Source organism: Solanum tuberosum, unplaced genomic scaffold, assembly GCF_000226075.1.
Source record: "Solanum tuberosum cultivar DM 1-3 516 R44 unplaced genomic scaffold, SolTub_3.0 scf00026, whole genome shotgun sequence".
NCBI classification, from domain to species: Eukaryota; Viridiplantae; Streptophyta; class Magnoliopsida; order Solanales; family Solanaceae; genus Solanum; species Solanum tuberosum.
In genome coordinates this window covers 1,714,646-1,740,337 of record NW_006238952.1, presented here as the reverse complement: position 1 = coordinate 1,740,337, position 25,692 = coordinate 1,714,646, and the positions used below count along the sequence as shown (strand labels likewise).

The window sequence follows — 25,692 nt, the reverse complement described above, 5'->3', positions numbered from 1 at the left end:
CCCCCCCCCCCCCTTTGTACTACAAAGAATCCATTCTGGCAAATATATATATATATTATTTTTTTAAATATGATTTTGTTACTGAAGAGAATAATGGGTGTTGCAGTATAAAGATCAATTCTTTAATTTTTAGAGTGAATTGAAATATTAAATTCTTGAATCTTTTGAAATTGTATTAACATGCATTATATGTATTATAAGTAACAATTTGTTATACTTTAAAAATTCAAATTCTTACAAAATGGTTTGTAAAGAAAATGAATCTTAACTTGATTTTATTCCTCATAAAAAAAAATTTGGTTAATTAAATGTATTATAAGTAACAATTTGTTGTACTTTAAAATTTTCAAATTCTTATAAAATGGTTTGTATAGAAAAATGAATCTTAACTTGGATTTTATTCCTCATAAAAAAAAATAGTTCATTAAAGTGATAACTGAGGCAATAGCGGACTTATGGAGTGTTTGACAACATCAATATATGGGTCAAATTATAATACTCCATATAATTATACATTAAAAACACATATTTTCAACGAATTCCATCAGAAATATGCTCGTAACATAAATCAATTTTACTTTGATATCATATGAAAGAAATAGACTTTAATCCCAAACTCATTTTTAAAAACTAGTTCACGAGTTAGAGATTTTTTTATTTTTTGTTTGGTTTCCCACCCGGTGTCCGGAGCCCACATTAAAGCTCCAACTAAATCCGAATCGCGCATTTGGGGGTGGCGCTCCCAACAAGATTTTCTTTATATCCAAGGCTCGAACGCGAAACCTCTAGTTAAAGGTGAAACAGTCTCACCAGTGCAGCACAACCCATGTTGGTGAGTTCGAGAATTATATAAACAGTTCATTCTCTCAACCACCATTGTGGTAAACTTGCTCATTGGAAAAAATAATAGTGTCAAATACTATTATATCACTATACTACTTATCATGGACACCCAAATAAAGTTCCATAGATAAATGCATCTCCCCATTCACTTATTAGCTGTTGCCAGTAAGTTTTTGCACTCTGTTTCCCTCTCTCTGTTAATATGCTAGCTGTAACCTTTGATGATATATATATATAATAAATACTACAACTCTACAACTATTTTAAATTACTCCTATTGTTATACACTATTCTCCCCAAAATAAGCCTTCAGCAGTAGAGTTCTCATTAGGCCATTTTCCATCTGAACTCAATGGATCCTCCACCTATTCCATCCCATATCACTGCCACTCCAATAGTTACCATTGCCCAACAAAACTACTCAGATTCTGCCAGCTCTTCACCGCGCTCCCGGCAAAATGATACATGGGATCAGGAGTCATTGGCACTAGTCCCTGGTGCCAAACTCCGCCTCATATGCAGCTATGGTGGTCACATTATTCCTCGTCCCCACGATAAGTCCCTCTGCTATGTTGGTGGTGACACGCGCATTGTGGTTGCTGAGCGTCAGTCATCCCTCGCTGATCTTCAATCTCGCCTTTCCCATACTCTCCTCAATGGGCGCGGATTTTCCCTAAAGTATCAGCTCCCTAATGAAGAACTTGATTCCCTTGTATCTGTCACAACTGATGAAGACTTGGATAACATGATTGAAGAATATGATCGTGCAATGTCAGCTTCCCCTTTGAAACCATCTCGTCTTCGTTTGTTCCTTTTTCTTGCCAAACCTGAAACTGCAGCCTCTATGGGTTGCCTCCTTGCTGATTCTAAATCTGAAACGTGGTTTGTTGATGCTCTTAACAATGCTAGCTTGCTTTCTAGAGGACTTTCGGATTCAGCTGCAGAGGGTAATTTTCTGGAGCTTGAAAGGATTCCCAAAAGTGATTCTGGTGTAAACCTGGATCAGGCTCAGAATGAGTCCTTGGCTGCAAATAATCGGCAAATGGCAAAGAATGTAATCCAAGAAGTGCAATCCACTATGCCTGATTCACCAATGGTTGAAACAACCTCATCATTTGAATCAAGTGTTTCATCCCCATCTATGCCAAATTTGCCTCAAATTAAGGTTAGACCTGAAGATGGTCAAATGAATGCAAGATTCCATGATCAGATGCTCGGGTTAGATGAGCAGTTTTCACACATGAATGTAGCTTCAAATGCACAAAATCTGGATGATGGTTACCTTCATTTGGCTGCACAAGCTGCAACGCCACCTCTTCCTACTGTAATTGGTGGTGCAGCCGTTATGTCATCAGCTACCTTGGTGAACGCTGCACCAGCTACAGGGGAACATCATGGCCGGGTTATCTCAGATGATGAGAAATCAGATCATGGTGCACCCTCTGGACGCCGAAAGCCTCCATTGCCTTTACAGCCTATTCAGCGGAAAGTTGGAGATGGTTATAGCTTGCCATCACCTGATTCAAAGCATGCTGGAGGTTACAACTTGCAATCACCTGATTCTGTAGCAAGGTATAATTCACTTCTGTGTTCGTCTAACGGCATATCACTATGTCCAAGATCAATCAAAAATAGCATGACATCTAAGAAACACAAACCTCACCTCAGTAATTATCATACAACTCTTCAAAATTTTGTACTCAAGATTCCATTGTAGGACCTATGCTCTTATTTAAGAGTTTTGGCATCTAAAATAATAGCTTTAGATATATTATTTAGATCTAAACAACAAAAAGAACTCGTAACCACAAAGAGATAACAGGACTTGAAGGTAATTATTGCTTTTCAGTCTTCACTTTTAGCATGTTTTATCATACTTGAGATTAAAATCATCGAAAACTTTTTACTGTCAACAACTAAAATATTTTGGATGTTTTCCAGTGATAGCAGCATCGCATCAGGTACATCCTTCTCGAAACACACGGTTTACCAAGATGCACCTCCAGCAACAGGTCGCGAGACCAGAATGCATCCAGCTGTTATGGACTATAACTCTCAAATTCAGATGCAGCAAGTTCAAGATTCTGTAGTTATGCAAGTTCCACAGCAAAATCAGCAGCAGCAACAGCAGTTCGTTCCTGCCAATGCACATTACATCCAACATACTGCAACAGGTCCAGTGGCAGTCCCGTCTTATTATCAAATGTATGCACCCCCAACCCAGCAACCACTTCATCAACAAATGGATCAGCAGTATCAAATGTATTATGTGCCAGTACCTCAGACTCAACAGTATAATTTGACAGTGCAATCTAATATAGCTGATTCTAGTGCTGTAGCTTCGAACCAGCAGCTAACACCACCAAATCCAACAACGGTTTCATCCTCAGCAGCGTTTAAAGAAGCTCTCCCACCTATTTATCCAGCAAGGACAATCCAGTCCTCTAAGACTGAAATGCCTGCCAATGTATACATAACAGCTACCCCAGCAAATCAAACAGTAGTTCAAGTTCCTTCAAGTCAATATCATCAACAGTATTACGGCCTATCCCAGGTTCCTCCTCCATCACAGCAAATGGCTACTGTTCCTAATAGCGCTGCTAATTATGGCTATGAATATTCTCATCCTGTGCATGACCAGGTGTTCTATGCCCAACAAACAGCTCCAACACTTCCTTCTCAGTACCAAACTATGACCCCTAACACTGCAGTTTTACTATCACAGGCTACAGCACAGCTAGCTGCGGAGAATACCACAACTCAGAACAGGACTTCATAGCCTCTATAAATAAAACCAAGCCGTTCAAAGATTTGATATCAAGTGTAATTTTTATTTTTTTACAGTATGAAGTATATTATGGCAGAGAATAAGGGTATCATGGTATTCTTCATCCTACAACATGCTGCTGCTATGATAGGGCTAAGAACATACTTGCATGTGGTGTCATAAGGTGAAATGAAGAACAATGTTGTAATTGCTTTCCATGTAGTTATTGCTCCATATATTGTCTTAATATAATTGGTATGGATAATAAAAAACCTATAGACTAATTCTTTGGTCAACAACATTCATTTCATTTATGCTTCTCTGGATTATGTTAAAAAGGAGAAGAATTGGTTTCCTCAGGTAACACGTTCTTGATATCTGCATCATGTTGAGCTCAATAATATGTTGAAGCATACTGAAGTTGTTTGATAGTGCGTTATTCAGAAATGTGTCATTTACCACGAAGCTCAGTCCAATGGGACGACACAACAAACTCTAGTTCAATCAAGTTTGAATTCAACACTTCCTGAACTTATAGAGACCAAAAGAATTGCTATAGGCACTTCAATTCAAAATTCAAGTGAAGTGTTACTAACAAGCGTAAGAAAAAAGGAATTGGATGATTTCTATAGCTAGCAACACAAATCATAAATCCTTAACATGCAAAAGACCAGAGAAATAGTTAATACAAAAACAAGCTGAATTGCCTATTGCCTTCCATTAAAACTAATCCTTCTTTCATGATTCAGTTCTAGCTACACGAATCAGATGAGCCAAACAAAAATTTTAAGCAGATCATCATCTTTTTCCTTTTACATTTAGCTATGTTTATGTTTCAGCTCATCAGATAAATAATCATGATTAGCTCAATTGGCTAGCAGATCTAACATACTGCAGCACCAACACTACCAGGTAAGTCAACCGAATCATGTTCTCTGAATGTGGAGTTCCCATACGATGTTCAATCAATAAAATAATTTTGACTTCGAATTGGCTATCAGATTGAGAGTTGTAAAATAGGTGTGCCACTTACAAATGCAGCTATCTGGCTTATTATATCTCATACAAGTGACCAGGGGCGAATTTATGTATAAAAATTGGGTCACCTAAACTCGATATATTACTTCTATAATTATTAAAGAATATATTAAATTAAAACTTGTGAAACCCATTTTCAAGATGGTTCACTGGTATGACTGCGAGATTTCAACACGAACATCGCAGGTTCGATTCCAGCCAGCCCCAATTCTCTTCAATTTATTTTTATTAACTAAAAACACATTTTTCATTAAAAAAAAAAACTAAATTCTGAAAGCTCTTAAGTCAGTCTTCAAAAGTTTCCTTCCCACCCACTTTCCAAGTTTCAACAATATTTTTTTTCTCTCTTCAAATTTATTTTTTATTTTCGGGAAGTGCTAAATGGCCAGAAAATTTGGCTAGAATTTGGCAAGAAAATTAAAAAAAACTATAATATTTTTTAAATTTTAAAATAAACTGATTTTTTTTCAATTTTTTAGTTAAAATGTATTAAAGTTAAAAGGATAAAAATATTTTAAAAATTAAAATAACATAGATAAAATATTCTGGCCAAAAAGATTTTTCCTTTATTTTCCACACAAAGAAGAAGCTTCAAGTCAAGAATCTAGAGAAATTATCATTGTCAAAGTTTAAGGTAATTTTAATTTACGATTTCTCTTTTTAATAAACAAACTAACAAAATAAAAAATATATATCACTTTAATTTTAGGGTTTACATATAAAAAAATCTTGTCATTACTTATAATAGGAAATCATCAATAGCTAAAGAATCGAGTGCAATTGTAAACTGATGATATTTTTTGTGATAATGTAATTTTTATGTATTGCTCGCTTAGTTATTATTATTATAATTTTTTTGATTTTATCTTTAGAATAATGGTGCATCCATTTTCTTAAAATCTTGAATTCACCTCTATATACAACTACAGACTATAGTTGCTATTCCATGTAACATGGGCTGCCTGACACCCCTTCCTTGAAAAAGGGAAAACCCTCTGACTTTTGTCACTTAAATAAGAGCAGAATTGTCAGAAATGAAACTCATATGAATAATAATCAAATGGAATTTTACTAATTGCTCAATGTTTACATGTTTGCAAGAACATAGTTTTCTCCTTAAAACTCACATGCCGTCAAAACAAAGAGCATGTGCAAATTCATTCACCAGTTATCAAGAAATATAAAATAAAATGATTTCCAACAGATGAGTGTCTTTAGTATCATAAACAGATGGCGACGAAATTCTCTATCAGTCAAGACATGTGCAAAGTTAAGTATGGCTGTAAGAAAATTTGCTGTATGTAAAAACTCAAGTGGAATGACCATAAAAACCATTAGTTAATAAGGCAGCTGCACTGTCACAATGTCATTGTTAAAGAAATTTCTAGGTGGTCATTGGCAAATACCCACGTAGTTCAGTTATTTCCACAAATTTACACAATTTTTTTGAATCAAGCTCTAATTTTTTTGGTCATCCTATAAAATTCATGTACCACTGGAAGATATCACCATTCACCACATAAGTAAGTTAAAATGGAGAGTTATACTCACCTGTGCTCCTCATTCATATTGTCTGCCTTCCAGATTTCGAATCCTCGATTACTAAGACAGATCCATGAACGAACAACGGAGATTATTCACCTCTTAAATCAAATGACAAAGAAGATAAATAAACTTAAAGAACACACTGATTAAGATAGATAATTTGAAAGAGACCTACATGGGACCTATAGCACAGTAGGTTGGGAGTTGTGAAAAATTAATTATTGGCATAAAACAAGAACTCAAGATTATATTCATCTACCAACCTAATTTAAAACATTACTGTAGATTCAGAGTCTAGTAAAGCTCCAATCTTTGAGCAGACAAATGTGTCCCCAGAATCTTGATTCTGTTTTCTTCATATTTATTTGTTAATCATGTTAACAGCCATTAAATCACCCTCTTCCCCGAGCTGCCGGTACTTTAAAACCCAATTCTCCGTTCCCAAATCCTTAACTTTGGCCCTCTCCATTCAACTTCAATCTAGGTAAGGCTCTATTTCTCTTATGTATAAACTACAACTTTTGTTTTGTATCTAATATGTATAAATTCTTTCAGGAATCTCAAGATCAGTAACTGTCTCTCTCTCAACAAACCCAACAATCAAAGCACCAATGCATCCGGAGAAGCAGCTGCTGGAACTGACACCCTTCGAATCATATTGGCCGCCGGGGGTACCGGTGGCCATATTTACCCGGCGATTGCCATTGCTGATGACCTCAAAGTCCTTGACCCAAATGCCCAAATTCTCTTTGTTGGACTTCAAACTGGAATGGAAAGCACTGCAGTGCCAACAGCAGGATACTCCTTTGAACCGATTCATGCTGCACCATTAGGCCGGCCCCTTTTCTCTCTCTACAACTTATTCGTCCTCCCTTTTGTTCTCGTCAAATCCCTAATTAAAAGTTCCCAAATACTTAAAGAATTCAAACCCCATATAGTAATTGGAACTGGGGGGTTTGTTTCATTTCCAATTTGCTTAGCTGCAAGTCTCAGAGGCATTAAACTTGCAATTCAAGAACAGAATTCAGTACCCGGAATCGCTAATCGGGTGCTTTCTTTATTTGCCTATAATGTGTTTGTTGCATTTAATTCTAGTGTTGATTGTTTTTGGCAAAAGAATAAATGCGTGGTGTGCGGAAATCCAGTGAGATTGTCTTTGAGGCAATATGCGTCTAAGGCCGTGGGAAGGCGTCATTTCTTTTCAAATGCAGTTGTAGGGAAGGGGGATGGTAAGGTGGTATTGATTCTTGGAGGCTCATTGGGTGCTAATGCACTTAATGTTGCTATTTTGCATTTGTATTCTGAGATGTTAAAAGAACGGAAAGACTTGTTTTTGATATGGCAAACCGGGGTCTTAGCATATGATGAGATGGAGAGCCTCGTGAAATTCCATCCCCGATTATACATTACCCCGTGAGTGTTGTTTCGTTTTAACAGTTCGATGTCTTTTGTCATTAGAGCTGCAGATGTTTTATATCCTGATTTAGACTAGACAATTGTGTATTACTTTATGGCAAAGTTTGCATTTCAGGCTTCTAAGTTTTCGTTAAGAAAGAGATATCCTTTTCTCCGTTTTAATCTGATTTGATCCTAACTTGGTGAAGGTTCTTGCACTCCATGGATTTAGCGTATGCAGCTGCAGACCTTGTTGTATCTAGAGCTGGAGCAATGATCTGTACTGAGATCTTAACTGCTGGGAAACCTAGTATTCTGGTAAGTAAACACATTCTATAGGCCATAGGGTACTAAGTGTTGCCAAAGAAAATATTGAAGGATCGGAATGAACTAAATGAAAACTTACGAATGTACAAACTATTAAAGAAAGTGATAATGGAATGTAGGAAAAATGAAGATGATGATCGTTGTCTACGATGTACAACTTCAATTCTATTTATAGACATTTAATTTGACTAGCTTTGGGCCTGTCCAAAACTTATTTTGGCCTTGTTCTGATAACTTTTGTCTAACATTTTTGCATGTTTCTGCTCATCATGGCCTAGTATATGGAAGTAACTGTTAACTTGATCAGCTGATATTCCTTTCCTTAGGATTTGCATCAGCTAACCGAATCGATTCATGTTTTAGCTGATCATAGTGGAAGTGTAGCTTCTTCTTTCTACTGGTTATTGAAAAGAACATATATGTAGACACACACACCTATTTTTCCTCCTTGTTTTTATAACTCTGTTACTTCAGATTCCTTGAAATATTAGTATACTAATCTTGGCAAAACACTTCTTTATAACTTTTCCTTGAAATTCTTGCAGATACCTTCGCCGAATGTGGCTGAAGGACATCAATTTCACAATGCTTGTCTAATGGCTGATTTGGTTGGTTCAAGGGTTATAACTGAAGATGAACTTGACTCTCTTACTCTTAAAAGTTCTATTGAAGAAATTTTAGGTATGGTATTCTGTCTTGTATGTGAGGAATTATTCTGATTATATTTGCTGTTGGTCAAAAAAAATCTAGTCATCATTTTGCTTTCATGGTTTTGTTACCTTGCGTTTTGTCTTGATGTAAATATCAATGATTTTGATTCGGAACGTGAAACTCTGTATGTCCATGATGTCACTTATAATATGTAAAACTAGCGAGGCTGGAGACTGGAGTTAGAGCATGGTATCATGGCTATAAATGTACCTGGTGTTAGTAATTGGTTCGACTGCAGCTAAGTTCATATTCATTGAAGTTAATAGAGATATGGCAATTTTAGTCTTGTAACCTGAAATATCTCTAAAGCTATCCTCACATATTAGAAATCTGGTGAAAGAGAATGCAGTTACATTTACCAGACTGCAATAAGTATGACGTTCTCCTGATTTCCTCTCATATCAGTAATCACAGAATCTTTGACACACCTGAGACATAAAGAGAGACAGAGAGGGAGGGGGAGGTTACCATTATTGGTTGACATATATGTAGATTTTTAAGTCTTTATGCATGCCTATCTTTAGTATCTCCATATAAACAAGAATTCACAGAAAGGTGAAATAAACAATTGCCAGTCTCACTAGTGTCACTATAAACGACTAAGAGATCATTGATACACATTGCTTAGTTCCTTTAAGTTGCTGAAGATAAGGGATACGCGTGCTTCTCACAAATTATATTGTGCTCATCATCTCCTTATGGAATTCACATATCCATGGCATACCTACATCCTACTAGATTGGATAACAATGTCAGTAGTACATAGCTTTTTCTGTAAATGGCCAACATATGTTTAGATTGCATAAATAGACATATAACAGCCCCTTGCATAGAATGGCATATAGGAGTTGTTATACCAAACACCAAAATTTCAAAAAAGAACCAGGAGTCTTGTTGTAGAGTAGATGTGTTCTACTCGTTCTAGTTGTATTTTCTTCAAATGGATAACTCTTTTACCATGGTCTAGTTTAATGGCTTCCTACTTCTTAAATTTTTTTGTGTATGGAGTGGAGTTGCCAATCAATTTTGCACTTTAGAATCCTCTATTTTGGACCCTTTTGGCTGCTCTAGATGCATGTTTAACTTGTTTCCTAAATCATGTTATTCTTCTGGTCAGTTCTGCTAATTATGTAAAAATTATTGCATCGATTCTACTGATTCAACCTCCATTATGTAACGGTGTTTCTTGCAGATAATGAGAGATTGATGACGGAGATGTCTGAGAGAGCTCTCAAAACTGCGAAGCCAAATGCATCTATTGAAATTGCTAGACACCTTCTTTCTCTTGTAAACTCTTCGATGAAATTCTGAATCATGCTTGCATTTTTACATTCAAAGATTAAAATCTTAGCTGCGAACTTCATTTGGGATATTTATTAATTTGTCCCCCTCCTTGCTTATCAATCACAACTACACTCTTATAAGAAAAATCTCAATTATTTTTGTATACAAATTAGATATTTTACTGAACATGAATGGACATAATTTTTTAGAATATGACACCAGTTCTGGATTTGCAATTTTGTATCTATGTCCTCCACTTAATTTCTAATTGGACAGCGTTTCTTACACTAGTGAGAAGATTTTTGTGTTGGTGATTGATGTTACTCCATTGCCTCTCTTTTTCATTCACTAATTCGATAAGAATTCAAATATTTGTGTACGCCATAAGCCACTTTTCTCTTTCACGCATCATCTACGATAGCTATTTCTTAATCACAAACAAATAAAAAATCCATTATATAATTCATTGATCGTATTTTTTTAATTCAAAGTTATCTCAAATTATTCAAAATGAAAAGTACTAAAAAAATTCTATATTTTCTACTGATTTATTAAAAAAACTAATATGATTAAAAAAGTTCAACCGGACACGTAACATATGTTGCATGCATATAATACCCCTCGTTGAAAATTGAAAGCAACAATAAATGAAGGCAATGAAAGGAAACTTGGTATTTGGAAATTCAGAACTTAGGTATTAATGATTATACTGTTTAATTCCAATTAAAATGATTGCGTTTCCTCAATCGGATCTCCGTTGGGCGATTCATTCGGCGGCTGCACTTCTTTCTTTCTCCGCCGCCGGTAGTCCGCCGCAGCGGCTGAGACGACTCTGCATCAGTGCTAGCGCCGGTGATGGTAGAACGACCCCTAAGCCCTCTGTTTGTACGGCAGATGAGCTTCATTACGTTCCCCTTCCCAACAATGAATGGAATCTCGCCCTATGGCGCTACTTGCCTTCATCGCAGGTTCTCTACATTGGAATCAAACACACACACACACACTCTCTCTCTCTCTCTCTCCCTCCCTGTATATAGAAATTCAGAAAAGAAATTATGCATATATAATTATGAAAATGTGTGTGCAGCGGAGCCGCAGGAATCATCCTCTGTTATTATTGTCCGGAGTGGGCACTAATGCCATTGGCTATGATCTTGCTCCTGGTGTAAGTCTCTGTTTTTTCTTCCTTTCCATCCAGCTATCAACATGCCTCTTGCTGATTGAGTTCGTATATATATTGGTTTTAGTCTTCTTAAGCCTTAATTGTAATTTGTATTATCATAAGAATTTATGTAGAAGTTATTGGTTCATAACAGCCAATAGACGATTGGAGGCCTGATGTTTCCAATGTTATTGTTAATTATTGGGCAAGCAAAGGTTGTAGATTCATCTAAGTTGTTTTAGTTCTTGTGGTGCAGTTCAAGCTTTGAACATATTCAAATCCTCAGTCTTTTGAACCAACTTCCAGACGTGTTTCTTCAATAAGCACCATGTAATGAAGTTGGTCTAACATATTTAAATCTTTTGATTGGGTAGAGTAATCGTAGAATATTACCTTGCTACTATAATTTTGGCTTTAACCTATCCACTTAACGAAATATGCTAACTTCCACCTCTTGTAGTCTTGGTTTCTCTAGGACATCCTTATAACATCATTTCTCAATTGGTGTCTCAAATTAGTGCAGAAGACCTTAAAGGTGGCACCACTGTTCTTTTACATTGAATAATGTGATGGATGTTCCATGATTAACATCTACTTATTTAAATGTCTAACAGCTGTGTGAAAATTAACATACCATCTATGATTGTGGAGATAGTTTCGCACACTTGATTATTGTATATAAACACAATATTGTACACTTTGTGCCTGTCTAATTGCAAAATGCATTAACCTTGAGGGTGCGATGGTTTGTCTCCGTTGGCTTTCTTAGATTGATCTTACCGCTTTCATCTATCTGTATTTCAAGATACAAGCAAAAAATATCTGTGTGAACGAATTTGTTCATTGAAAAACTTTTTTCTGATTTTCCTCTGGTCTGTCTTTGACTTTTAGATAGACAACAGTTAACTTTCAATCAAGAATTTTGGTTACTCTGCAGTCATCTTTTGCACGACATATGTCTGGGCAAGGATTTGATACTTGGATTCTTGAAGTTCGAGGAGCAGGCTTGAGTGCAAAAAATAGTCTAAAGGATCCTCGCCAAGGTACTACAGATTCAAATGGTTTAACTGTGACTCATGAGGCAAATAATGTTTCTATCAATGGGCATACTGTCCAATCTGATGACTTGCAAATTTTGACAAATTTGGCAGGAAAATTTGAGGGTATATCTGAAGAGCAACTTAGCTCAACTGATGAAGGTCAGTAACAATGGATAACTTATTGCTTAGCATACAAAATCAATCAGGAAGAAATGGTGAAACTGTAAAACCCTTTTGAAAAGGAGAATGCATGGTCATCACATTCATATTTGGATAAAAAAATTCAGGTTTACGAGATGCAGCACAAGTTTCTTCCATCACTAGCCAACTAAGGGACTTCTGTAACAGACTTGGAGAGATTATTGATGAAAGTCAACAACCAATCACTCAGTTTACTGGTTTGCAAAACCGCTTTTCTATTACACTGGGAGATTTCTGGAAACAGCTTCATCTGATTGGGAAGTATAACTGGGACTTCGATCATTACTTGGAAGAAGATGTGCCTATAGCGGTGAGGTGACATCTCGTGGCATAGTTTTTGAACAGATTGTCCTTTATCTCCTGGTGGATCATATTGTAGGAGCTTTCCTAAGATTATCATATTTATGCACTCGATGTGCATTAGTTAGCCTTTGTGTTTTTTCTTATGTAGATGGACTACATAAGGAACCAAAGCAGACCAAAGGATGGAAAGTTGCTTGCTATTGGACATTCCATGGGAGGTATCTTGCTGTATGCAATGCTCTCACAAGATGGTATTACGCCTTCTCATCTATTACGACTTCTGTACTTCCTAGTCTTAATTATGGGAGAAAATGGTTGCCAAAGTTAGTCAAATAACCTTTGGATTAATTTCATAATGATTCCTACTAGGATTCATTTATTGTTAAAAACAAAAAAACTCCTCGAGAGTCAATATGACTAAATCTCATAGTTAAAGTCGGAGTAGATAAATTCATCTTCAAATTCAGATATTTAAAAACTGAACAAAAAGCACTATAAGTTGCACTTCTCCTCATATCTAAATGATGTTATTAGGTCAAAGCTCACTTTGTCTGCTTCTTGATAAGCGAAAAGTGCCACACATTTGGGGAAAGAGGGACTACATCTGTAATCTTTTTTTTTTTTAAACCGAGAAATCCGACTGGGGCCCGCCCCTCTACATCTGTAATCTTCATATAGTATACATATACATGTTTGTAAATGTGTATGGATTTACCAGGTTACAGAGGAAAGAACACTGAGTTGGCTTCAGTCATCACTTTGGGTTCATCACTGGACTACACTACTTCAAGGTCATCCATGAAAATGCTTATACCCTTCGTAAGTGAAATGAAACACTTCACAGACTGCACTTTACGGTTTCATAAAGCCTGTACCTATTTTTTTATCTCTGATGTGGTGAGAAGAGGATTTTAATTGTTAGTGGATGCACAGGTAGATCCTGCAAAAGCTGTAAATCTTCCAGTTGTTCCAGTCGGAGCATTACTCACAGCCATCTATCCTCTTGCATCCTATCCTCCGTATCTCTTATCATGGTTAAATCCTCAGATATCTGCACAAAATATGATGCATCCAGAATTGTTTGAGAGGCTTGTCTTGAAAAACTTTTGTAAGTATGAGCTGGTTTTCTTAGTAAAAGATCGTAGTCATCACTGAAAAGAGATGCAAAACATGATTGACTTGTAGGCTGTGTTCGATATGATGGAAAATGTTTTCCGTGGAAAAGAAGTGGGTTTCTTACTTATTTTCTTGTGCTTGATACACAAGAAAAATATGTTATCCTAAAAGCATTTGTATATAATCTAGACAAATACTAAAGGAGGAGAAGTTAGAGGGTAGTAGGTGTGGGGTGGTGGGATGGAGCTACAGGGGGTGGGAATGAAGATGAGGTGTATTGTAGGTGGGGAGGACGCTATCAATGTGGAATGTCACTTGTTTTCCATACTTGCATTAGGGAAGTCATTTTACTCAACTTTTAGAAACTTATTTTCCTAGAGAACATGTTTTTCAACAATTTTGATCAACCGAACATGAGAAAATTGGAAATTCCTCCGTACCGAACACACCCATAATGTTTTCTTTTTACGGTTACCTTATTGCTTCTTGCTTTTATGGTTAGTTGCATCCTGATAGTAAACGTCTTAAAGAGAATTGATATAATTGGTTCCACCTCAGATGAATTGTTGACTTGATGGAAGGGGATAACAAGTGCATGAAATCCTAAACAAGATTGGTATCATCATATGGCATTACACTAGAACAGCAATATCCAATAGGCAGTCATTTTTACACACAGTTCAAACTAATATAGGAGAATTTTCCTGAGAGAGATGTTATTATACGAGAAATCTTATTTAATTTACTTAGATATCCACGGTTGTCGATTATCATGTCATTGCACAATTGAATCTAACCTTTTGCTTCTCCAATATTGGGTCTCATCGCATGTTTAATATCTGAGGGCGTTACCACAGTTGAACTCAGATAGTTTGTAAAGTTCTCTTTTTGTTACTCTGTATTGTACTCCCATTCAAACTTTTAACAACCTTTATCTTGGAAATACTCACATTTATTGTGGGAAAAATGACTTTGTAGTTTTTATTTCTGAAATTCCTTTAGTTTCTCAAGCAAACTCTGTCAAGTAGATCCCTGACCAAGCAGTATTAGATGAATAAATTGTGTCTTTGTCATATTGTGTTGCATCAACTGTCTTTGAGATCATTAGACCACTGCTAACATGATACTTTGCACACCTAACTTCTCTCTCAAAGCCTTCAATAGATTAAAATATTGCATCCCCCAAACTCCCAACACTCGCCACTTAAAAAGAAAATAAGAAAAACTTTTGAGTGCTTTTACTGCTTTTATTCATGGAGTATCACATGGCCACATTTTATGCAGGCACTATTCCTGCTAAACTTCTGTCACAGCTATCAACAGCCTTCGGAAAGGGTGGACTACGGAATAGAAGTGGGACTTTCTTTTACAAGGACCATCTTCACAAAACCAATGTACCTGTTTTAGCTCTCGCAGGAGACAAAGACCTTATTTGTCCTCCTGAAGCTGTGTATGGTAGAATATCAATTTGTGATTTGTTATCATGCTTACTCACATATTTACCTTCTTCCAATCATTTCTTTAATTAGCTGACTGGTAACTTTTTACTGTCATGTTCATGTACTAGAAACTGTCAAGCTGATTCCTGAGAACTTGGCTACTTATAAAGTTTTTGGTGAACCTCGAGGTCCACACTATGCCCATTATGATCTAGTCGGTGGACGAATGGTATGTGATATTGAAATAGTCATTTCAAAAAAGTTGCCACCCCACTAGTACAAGTTAGTTATAAATATGATGCAATGTAAATGCAGGCATACTATCAAGTATATCCACGTATAATTGAATTCCTCAGTCGACATGATATCTGTTGATCTACACCGGAGTATAGCATCCTCTGCATCCAGTTCCATGTGACTTGACCACCTCTACCACAGTGCAAGTGTCATGCGACAGTGGGAGAAGCTGAACCGTTAGTTCTACACCCAGTGTGTGGGATCATGAGATGGATGTAAAAGGCCAGGAGACCATGCAAACCATCTTAGTAGGAAGTATACGTCCATTGAGTTTCAAAGATGAGTAATTATGAACCATTGTGGGCAAGAGCGGAGGAGCTACAATACTAGGTATGGGTTCGGACGTATTCATCAGCTTTACCCTGTATTTATATTAATATAATTCATTAAATGTGTATAAATATTTAATTGTGAACCCTCTGCCATTAAATGGTTGGTAAGAAATGTGTAGTTGTGAAGCATCAGAAGTTCAATTCACTCGTAAAACAGTTGTATTGAGGGCCATTGAGGATTTTTTGTTTTGGTGGTATAGGTTATGGAGGAGTTTGCCTGTATTTGTTTAAATCTTTTTCTCATTTGATTTGACATCCTGCCTACTTCTATTCCTCAATATTGATCAGAGATTGAAGGAATCAAGGTCTATTTATTGGATTGTAGTGACCCACTTGGAAAGCTATTGGCACTAAAAATGATAAGAAGGTCCACTCTTTAAATGTTAACATATGATGGTGTCAAGTTTTAAAGTGTTTTGACCAAAATACCCGTCTCTATAAAGATACATATACCAGGTGCAGCACTTGTCAATTTGAACCTAACATCTATTCTAGTAGGGCCAGTAGTGTACACGAGAAAAACTAGTAGAAAATAGAAAATTTAAGTTAAGAGGATAAAAGGTTAGGGAAGAGTAGATGAAGTTTTGGCCTTTTATGGATATGGAGTAGTGGACCGTACTTCTTTCTTTCGTGATATTTTTTCGATCATATTAATATGAGAAGAACTGTTCTTTATTTCTATGTATTTACTTTCACTGTTTTTCTATGCAACACTGGAGCCGAAGTCTTCCAAAAATAACCTTTCTACTTCATCAAGGTAAGGGAAAAGACTGGGTATATTATTGTTGTAATATGAGAAAGACTACAATTAATAATATTTTTCGAATCTGAAAATTTATATTACCTCTTAAACTAGATCTTGTGAAATATGTATGTAATATACCAAAATATGTGACATCACCCAAAAAATTTCCCTCCAGTAACAAATTTAGGGGTTAGTGTGCAAATATAAACAAAGGAACTAAACTGGCAGGAGAAAAAAAAGAGGCAAATTATAGTATGAAGCACGAAATCAACCTTGACATAGAATGGCAGAAACTTATCTTGCAATACATATAAAATTTGTACCATTCAATCACTGTACTCAAACCAGAAGCCTAATACTTTGTGTACCACTCGTTTCAATCCATCCACATAGGATTGCCACTCAAACAACAGAACCATCACTTTCAGATAGAAACACCCTGCAAAGAATTTTCTTGTTTGTAATGATAACAGAAGAAGCTATACAAAAGACCAACAGGTTCATGAGGGGTGGAATTGTTTTTTGATGTCTAGCTATTAGACATAGCTGCAGATTTACAAACTGGGCAACTATTTTTTTGACTCAGCCACTGCTTTATGCAACGAATGTGATAGAAATGTCCACAATCCAGTTTCCCCATCTCATCCTCAGCCTCATATTCCTCCTGTATTCAGAAAGGTACAATGTGTCAACTGTTAGAACCAAAAAATGTTTTCAAGTAACAAAAATGATGTCTAACAGATTATTAGAAATAAACCTGACAGATGGTGCACTGCCTTTCCAATTCTGTGCGGATAAGAGATAAATTACTCAAAAAGAAGGGCTTGGTTCTTCTAACACATCGAGCTATCTCGTCTTCTCTCAATCCTGTGTTGACATATCCAATTTTGTCACCAAGTTCCAGCAATTCCTGTTTGTTTCAAGGGTGGTCGTTAATTATGAGAATATGAAATAGAAACAAGGATGTCTAGATTGACAAGGGAATGACTTACCTCGTAGGACATGTTATCCACATCTAGTCTCCAGTTCCGGTATCGATCAAGACCATCTGTTCTTCCTCCCATAAGGCTATTTTGAAGCATCACAATCTGCAATCACACCCCAAAAAGATCATGTATATTATGTCCTTAAATTTGGTTCCCGTTGTTCCATGGCAGCCGCCACTATTCAGGAGATAACAGTGATGAAATATGGCAAACAATTACCAGATTTTCGGAATCTTTAATGAAACTAGTTAGACAGAAATCAAATTAAGTAATTCGATGATTTCTATAAGAACAAAGGCATATTGATTCTAAACACTTTTAAATTATGCCAACGTCGAACTTTGACAGCATTGAGTCAATGATGCTCAAGAGTATCAACTACGTCATGTGATTTGAGGTGCTTGAGCAATTCCTTGGACTAAGCATGACCTCTCATTTAATTTTATTTGGCACTCAAAACTAAGTGGTACGATCACAAGAAACTGTTGTATCTTCCTAGCTAACCAACATAAATAAGTCAATAAACAATATGCTGGGTATCTTCCTAGTAAACCAACATAAATAAGTCAATAAGATCTGCTGGGGCCATCTTCCTATCTAACCAGACATATTTGAAACACTAAGGCAAAAATGATAAGCAGGATGTATCAGCATGTAATACTGCCCAAGTTGCTGTTTTCCAGTAATAAACTGGACAAAAACTTGTTCAAAGATATTCTCAAAACCATTGACATGACAGACAATGTGGTATCATGGGCTAGATGCTTGTGATCACCAGAGAACTTACTTTTACTTGGACAGTCACATAGGAACGACAATTTCACAATTCACATGATAAACGGCAGCGAAGCAGCAAGAGATAACTAATCTATTTGGCAGTAAAGTATGTATATACTATATACTCACCTCTGCAAGTCCTTCTGAATAACCATGGCGAGAATGTCGATGATGCCTAGATGCAAATAACTCTATTTGGGAGCGTGGTATACCAAGGCTACTTTCTATATCCAGAAAAGGGTTGTCTTCTGGGCTCACCATTCTTCGTATAGGACATGCAGATCGCTGCACAGAAAGGAAAGGAAACAACTGTTAGATTTCTAGAATTAACTTGCATGTGAACCTTGCAATCAGCTTTATCAAGAATAAAATGTAAATCATGTACATTCACCTACAGATCTATTTGACTGAGGTTACAACTTAAAATATTCATACGGTAGATTCAAAAGTGATAATGGTGAGAAAATGAAGTAAACAAGGACAAGAGCGAGATAAACAAGCAGAACCAACAATGAGACATGGAGTGGAAGGATCACCAAGCAAGACTTTTTTTATTTGTAGAATGACCAAGTCTGACTTACCAAATAACTTTGATAATCAACAACTTCAATTCTTTGAGAGAAAGATGTAGTATGCAAGACATATCCGCAAATGACAAACCTAAAGAGCGTAAGGTAAGATAGATGACATCCTAATTCATTGAGGGCACCTTCCCCACTCTTTGTCATCAGCTATCTACTAAGCTCTAATGGATTATTTAGAGGACAATATTACTATTGAAACTTTACTTCAGGCTGAAAAGCAACAAGCCACTGAGAAGCCCAAGGCAGATCCAATAAGCTTAAAACTCAAAATGTATTTGTGACATATGAAACCAAGATTAACAAGTAAATTCAAATAGTTAGCTAAATGAAACAGAATTGGGTACAAACAAACAACAAACTTGGCATAGCAATTCAAATGCTTAAGAAAACAGAAAGTAAATAGTACCTCTCTAGGCGTAGCTTTGTCACTTTCAATTCTTCCCCTCCCAGACACGGGTCTTCTTGAAACAACGCAATCAACAGAAGCAGCATCAGTAGTTAATCCAATTCCAGGACCACACCAAACGTCAGGAACCGCCACACAGCTCGACGATAATGATAACGGTGCTGATGAAGACGACGACGATGAAGGGTTATTATTCTGGAGTGAGTTACTGCAGCCAATGGATACTCCTCCACCAACATTAACAGCAGAAGTAAGGGATTTGTTCTTGTTGCTGTTCTGCTTTTTCTTCTTGACTCTTTTGGGATCCCAGTCAGCCGAAGTCCTAATCACAGCAGGAACCGACACTTGCGGTGATGCTGTACAACCCAGTCCCCTAAATGTAGCAAAGTTCTTCTTTTTAGTGGAAAAAACTGTAGAGGCAGTGGGGGTAGTTGAGTTTTCATGGGTAGGACTTGTAGGCGAAAATGGTGCTAGAAGTAGAGATGAAATGGTGGGTTTAGTGGAGCGAGAAGAAGAAGAAGAAGAAATTGGATCCATATCTTGGGTTTCTTGTTGGTTTTGTGTTCTGGGTTTTCTGTATCTAATCTGTTCTGAAACTGTGGAGCTTTCTGAAAACACCACAGGCATAGTTGCTCTGCACAGTAAAGATGAAAGAAGACAACAATGGAGAATTCAAGATTTGGGTTTGTAAAGAAAGTTGATGTTGATTTTTGTAGAGAGAGAACCACTAAAGAGAAGATATTGAAGATAAAAAGGGTGAAATTGAGAGGGAGAGAATAAGGGGGTGTCAGAGCAAGAGAAGAAACATTTTAAGAAGAAGGAGAGAAACACAAGAATGATGAAGTGAGAGGTGAGGAAAAAACTGAAAAAGAATATACTCTACAGTCTACTCCACTCCCCCGTTAGAGTCCGATTATTTTAAATTTCTGTTATATACTCTTTCGGGTGGGATTATTTTGGATTCATGCTATATATGATCTCATTCGGAGAAATGCTCTTTTTAAAAAAATTCATACGTACTGGATTGAATCTAACATTTTTTATCAAAAAAGGAACAATTCATTCACTGCACCACATCATTTGATAGACTAAGTTATTTATAAATTGATTTAGTATCTATGTGGATTTTAATAAATCATCAACGTTCATTTAATTAAAACCTTACCTATATCATCTTATAATTTTATCAAATGAATTAAGTATTCTAAACTCCGAAAACTAATGTTTAAAGGAATTAGGATCGAATTAGGTTCTATTTACAATATATTAAGAGCATTATTAACCTTTTCTCATTTAGAATATCATTCTATGAAAAAGAACTCTTTAAAAATATGTAATTACAATCATATAATATGGAAGTAGATAACTTAATTCATTGCTAAGATTCTATCTTATCTGATTGTTTGCTAATCTTTACTTTAATACAAAAAGAATTGTAATGACAATTCATTTGTATTACTACCACAAACATGAAATGCTACTGTGCTAGATGCCAATTTATATTTGTTAGTGTTTTCTGAGGGAAAAGGTGAACCAGAAAATAAAGTGGGGTTTAAGGGGGTGGGGAGGGGGGGGGGGATATGGAAAAGATGGGTGGAGGAATTTTAGCAAAATAATGTATATAATTATAATATTCCTAATTTCCTATTATCCACCTTTTTTAGTCTCTTTTGCCTTTCTTAGAAATTGAGCATAGTGGAATTACGGCAAAAACTTGATTAACTTTAATTACACAACATAAATATGAAAATGTGCAATTTAAATGCAATATTATATTCTTTTTATCACACATTAGAAAAGATGAGAGTAGCAAAAATGAAGATGTTTAAATTAACGTGCGGGTATATAAACATGATATAGAATGAGAACATACATGACAAAGTGGGAGTACTATGATCATAGTAGACAAGATGTATAACTGAGCATGTGAAAAGTAGAAGCACAATACTTTAGTGAGGAGGTGTGAGATGTTGCTAGTGATAGGTCTATTGAGAGGTAGAGGTAGGGTCGATTAAGAATTGGGTAGAGGTAATTAATTAGACATGATATGACATATTTTCAGTCAATCGAGCACATGAATTTAGATAGGAGAAAATGCAAATCGATAATTGTGGTACAAAGTTAGTACTCAGTAGGTATTTGAGTGAATTTCTACCTTTCACTTGGCTATTTTCACCCATTATGTTGTCAATACTTTCTTTCACTTGATATTTTCATCACATCTTTTTACTTTTATATTTTTTAACATATTTGGTAAATTACTTTTTTTGAATCGATGATCTATAAAAACAATATTTCTACGGAGAAAAGGTGTGTGTACACTCCCTCTTCCCAAAAACTCTATTCACATAGGGTTGTTGTGAATGTGTTATTGATTTAAGTTTGGTGCAAATGATTTAGCATCATTTTGGTTTGGTGAAGATGCATCAATTTGTCTTCTATGTTAGCTGCGTGGCTGACTAATTAGCAGAGTTGCAATAAAAATGTTTTGAGTCCTCAAAATTTCCTTTTGCTTTACTTTATTTTTATTGATTAAAGTGAAATGAAAGGCTTTTTCAAAACAATTAATAGTGCCAACCAAAAGCAGAAAAATCAAAAGAAAAAGGAACAACTTGTTTTTGCCATTTTACTAGTGCGCTTTTAGTCAGAAAGGAACATTTAACAAATTTAGAATTTGACTTAAATCCTAATCAAGGTTTAAATAGTCATTTATTTTGACACTAACAGTTATCTAATTATTCTAATTTTTGTTTTAATTACCCCAATTTAGATATACTTACCCTATGTTTCTATAACTAAGCAAAAAAAAAAAACTGCAACAGTATCCTTTCATATTATACTGATCTAGTTTAAGTGTATAGGATCCAAAATGGCGTGCTTAATTTTGAATCAAAGTGAAAATTAAAATGTCATCTTTTTATGAGAAAAAGGTGAGAGTAATTAGACTTGTTTCCTAACGATAGGTGATCAATCTTACACGTCAAAATTTTTATAACACATCATAATTTTAAGATCATGAACTTAAAATTTCTTTTTGGATAATTAAATATTGTCACGTATATTAAAACAGAAAAAATAAGTAAATTCTTTAGAGGGTCCAGAAATCGAGATGAGCAAGTCAACAATTTGCGGTATAGCAGCATAATATCTAATTCCCGGCTTCACGTTTACACTTCTTCAAGTGGGAAAACAAATACACTACTTCCTATAAATCATCATCATGTGATAACAAAAAAGTATACTCTAGTATTTGTTTGACCTAAAAATGTGCCTTTAATATAAAGGATGAAAAATATTAGGGAAGATGATTGCGGATCGTGAATTTAAAATTTATGAATCGTTATAATAAAAATAAAAATTGTTAAGATTGTGGATATGAGTCATAAAGATAGATAAATTATATTTAATTTACGCGAATCTGCAATCGAGCTTTTAGATCCGTAGGTGAGGTGATGGCCCGCCCCATTCCGTGAATTTTGTCTTTGTTATAGTGTTGTATGGCTTACAGACGTACCGTTGACATCTTTCTTTTTTGCTTCCTCCGACAACAAAATAGACTCTACAAAGTAGACTTGTTTTCTATACACTCTATTGGTATTATTTTTTACAGCTAATTTGCTAACAAAATAATTATAATAAAATAATAAAATTTAAGTTGAGAAAATTTATAGAGCGGCAAATATTGTTTGAAAAGTTTAGAAAATAGAGGAGTAAAGTTGGGAGTTGAAAGTGAAAGGAGATTGATAAGTGCGACATTATTATAAAGAGAAAAAGAAGTTTAATGCTTCTTTTCTTTTTTGGTACAACATTTTCTGACATCACTACATCCCTTTTTGACTTTCTTGCTTTCATTCTAAGGTAAATCTCATAAATGATATAATTTGATTTGGTAACAATATAAGAAAAAATGAAAAAAAAAATTAAATTGTTATTGTAAACATATTATATTAGTATTTTTTAAATTCATAATTTTAAATATGTTATAATATATTTTTAAGGTAAGTGGTTAAATGCAGTTAGAATATAGGATTAATTACTTGGGTGAATCCCTTTTAAAAAATAATTACTTATTTTAAGTATACTCTTTAATTATTACCATTTATAGCAATATATAACAATATTATATATTTATTTGATTTTTGTTTCTCTCTCGCCTCTTTCTCCTTTTTTATTCTCTCTGTACAAGGTATCAACATTTTAAAGCTACCATTGAAAGATCTACAATCTTGAACCACAAATTCAATTTGTTATGGCCCTTAAGAAGAAATTCCAGAGCTCATCCTTTCTCTAACTGTCCCCACTATAATGATATTTAAGTTGTTGATCCTTCAATATTTAAAGTGGTACAATAAATGGCTCTTATAAAAAATTTACCCCTAAAAGTTACTATGTATGTTGTTTTTAAAGATTGTATTAAATTGAAATGATGTTTGCAATATGAATTAAAAATATATTATACATGTATTATAAGTGTGTTATAAATTATTTGGGTTGGGATCACTAAAAAGAGAGTGAAGTCTGCAAGATGTAGTATAAACATATTGTTAATGAATAAAATATATATTATACATGACTTATAAATTGAAGTAAATCAACACGACCGGATTAGTCATGTTTTTTTTTCTACGCATCACCAATAAACTACAAAATGAATTAAACTTGAATTAAAAATGTATTTCACACATATTAAAATTGAATTAGAAGAAAAATAAGCATGAATGCAAAATGTAGCAAACAAAAGAGCAGTCAATGATTCGTAGACTGAATAAAACTTGTATGAATAATGAATTAGACAAGTAATTTGATTGTAACAAATGGAGAAACATAATAAACTGCCAAATGAATTAAACGTGAATTAAAAATGTATTACACACATATAAAAGTTGAATTAGAAGCGAATTAAACATGAAAGCAAAATGTAGCATACGAAATAGCATTATGTGATCTGTAAACTAAATAAAACTTGTATCAATAATGAATTAAACAAGTAATCTAATAGTAACAAATAATAAACTACAAAATGATTTAAATTTGCATTAAAAGTGTATTACACAATAATAAAGTTGAATTAGAAGAGAAAATTAAGAATAAATGAAAAACGTAACTAACGAAAGACAAGATAAACTGAATTAAACTTGTATTATTCTTGAATAAAACATGTATTATATGTGTCTTATAAATTATTTTGGTTTGTATCACTATGAACATGAGTGTTGTTTGCAATATGTATTAAAAATGTAATGTGCATGTATTATAAGTATGTTACCAATTATAAACTTAACCAAACCCTCTTAAAATTGAGATATAAACTCCAAACGACATTTTCAATTATTTGTAGGAACAACCTATCTAAACTAGTCACAAATTCGTAAAATTCAAATAATGAATTCAAAATTTGAAGCTTTATAATGACTATCAATGGTGCACTCTTGTTGCAGTAATTTTAGAGATTTAAAATTTCTACTTGAAAACGTGATTCTATACAAATTTTTAGTCTTTCTGTTCCTCCTCTCGTCATGTTCTTGGGTAAAGATAGTGAAATATGAGCAAAAACTAATTTGAGGAAAGTTATTTAAATGAAAAATTTCAAAGAAGAAGAAAAAGAATAAAAAGTAGAAGAAGAGGAGGAAGAAAAAAAATGATAGAGAAAGAGACAAAGAAGAAGAAGAAGAATAAAAAAATAAGAGGAGGAAGCAAAGCGAAGATAAACTGTACAACTTTTTCAATTTCAAAAAAATGTTATATTAATATTGTTATAGGTGGTAAATATATTTTTTAATATAGCATATTTATGTGATTTACCCTAGAATATATACTAATTTGGGCTTTATAGTTTGGAATGTGATGGGCAATTTTATATTTCCGGGTTAGGCCCACATAATGATGGGCTCGCTTTGTTCGTGGATATTTAGCTTTTTTTTTTTGTTAAGTAACCTTCTTGTATGTATAGATCAAATTTATTGTAGGGAAAATTATATAAAATAGCAAATTATTAATTCAAATTAAATGTTATAACCACAGTTTGATTTAATTGTAACCTGTGGCAAACTGTTGTCATTTTGCTCTCTCCCTGAATTTCTCGTTCGCCACTCTCGTTTCTCGTTGGCAGTCTCTCCTCGCCTCTCTCACTTTATACAAACACAAATGTATAAAATGTGTTTGTGTTTGTTAAAGCGAGAGAAAATTATATATATACCTATCTTTACGTCCCCTCCCTCCCCTCTCCCAGATCTCGCTCGCCTCTCTAACTTTATACAAACACAAATGTATAAATTATGTTTGTGTTTGTATAAAGCGAGAGAAAATTGTATATACAAATACATATATTTTCGTCCTATACACTTATGACTATACAAATACAGATTTTTCCCTGCCCAGTTTTCTTTTGTCTTTT

General features: G+C 34.7%; 4 protein-coding genes across 5 annotated transcripts; 3 read left to right on the top strand and 1 right to left on the bottom strand.

Annotated features, from left to right (window-relative positions):
* The first annotated feature begins 977 nt into the window (after nucleotides 1-977).
* LOC102602895 (uncharacterized) lies at nucleotides 978-3,909 on the top strand. Its single transcript, XM_006341484.2, has 2 exons — nucleotides 978-2,415; nucleotides 2,785-3,909. Exons 1-2 carry the CDS (start codon nucleotides 1,196-1,198, stop codon nucleotides 3,620-3,622), a joined length of 2,058 nt encoding a protein of 685 aa, XP_006341546.1. The 5' UTR covers nucleotides 978-1,195; the 3' UTR covers nucleotides 3,623-3,909.
* Nucleotides 3,910-6,426: 2,517 nt separating this feature from the next.
* Nucleotides 6,427-10,002, top strand: LOC102602557 (UDP-N-acetylglucosamine--N-acetylmuramyl-(pentapeptide) pyrophosphoryl-undecaprenol N-acetylglucosamine transferase). Its single transcript, XM_006341483.2, has 5 exons — nucleotides 6,427-6,677; nucleotides 6,749-7,606; nucleotides 7,798-7,906; nucleotides 8,461-8,596; nucleotides 9,819-10,002. The coding sequence occupies exons 1-5, from the start codon at nucleotides 6,568-6,570 to the stop codon at nucleotides 9,935-9,937; spliced, it is 1,332 nt and encodes a 443-aa protein (XP_006341545.1). The 5' UTR covers nucleotides 6,427-6,567; the 3' UTR covers nucleotides 9,938-10,002.
* Nucleotides 10,003-10,477: 475 nt separating this feature from the next.
* LOC102601774 (uncharacterized) lies at nucleotides 10,478-16,032 on the top strand. Of its 2 annotated transcripts, none has more exons than XR_001472746.1 (11): nucleotides 10,478-10,878; nucleotides 10,998-11,075; nucleotides 12,010-12,115; nucleotides 12,224-12,271; nucleotides 12,400-12,623; nucleotides 12,765-12,867; nucleotides 13,335-13,435; nucleotides 13,550-13,724; nucleotides 15,017-15,182; nucleotides 15,300-15,400; nucleotides 15,487-16,032. XR_001472746.1 is itself a non-coding variant. In XM_006341480.2 (11 exons), exons 1-11 carry the CDS (start codon nucleotides 10,639-10,641, stop codon nucleotides 15,544-15,546), a joined length of 1,407 nt encoding a protein of 468 aa, XP_006341542.1. In that variant the 5' UTR covers nucleotides 10,482-10,638; the 3' UTR covers nucleotides 15,547-16,032. The 2 variants fall into 2 exon arrangements, 1 of the variants encoding a protein (XP_006341542.1); XM_006341480.2 differs by having other exon boundaries at nucleotides 10,482-10,878; nucleotides 15,017-15,187.
* A 768-nt stretch (nucleotides 16,033-16,800) lies between these two features.
* On the bottom strand, nucleotides 16,801-20,148 carry LOC102601442 (uncharacterized). Its single transcript, XM_006341479.2, has 5 exons — nucleotides 19,299-20,148; nucleotides 18,438-18,593; nucleotides 17,538-17,633; nucleotides 17,303-17,455; nucleotides 16,801-17,209 (listed from the first exon to the last, which is right to left on the bottom strand). Exons 1-5 carry the CDS (start codon nucleotides 19,923-19,925, stop codon nucleotides 17,075-17,077), a joined length of 1,167 nt encoding a protein of 388 aa, XP_006341541.1. The 5' UTR covers nucleotides 19,926-20,148; the 3' UTR covers nucleotides 16,801-17,074.
* Between the last annotated feature and the right edge of the window lie 5,544 nt (nucleotides 20,149-25,692).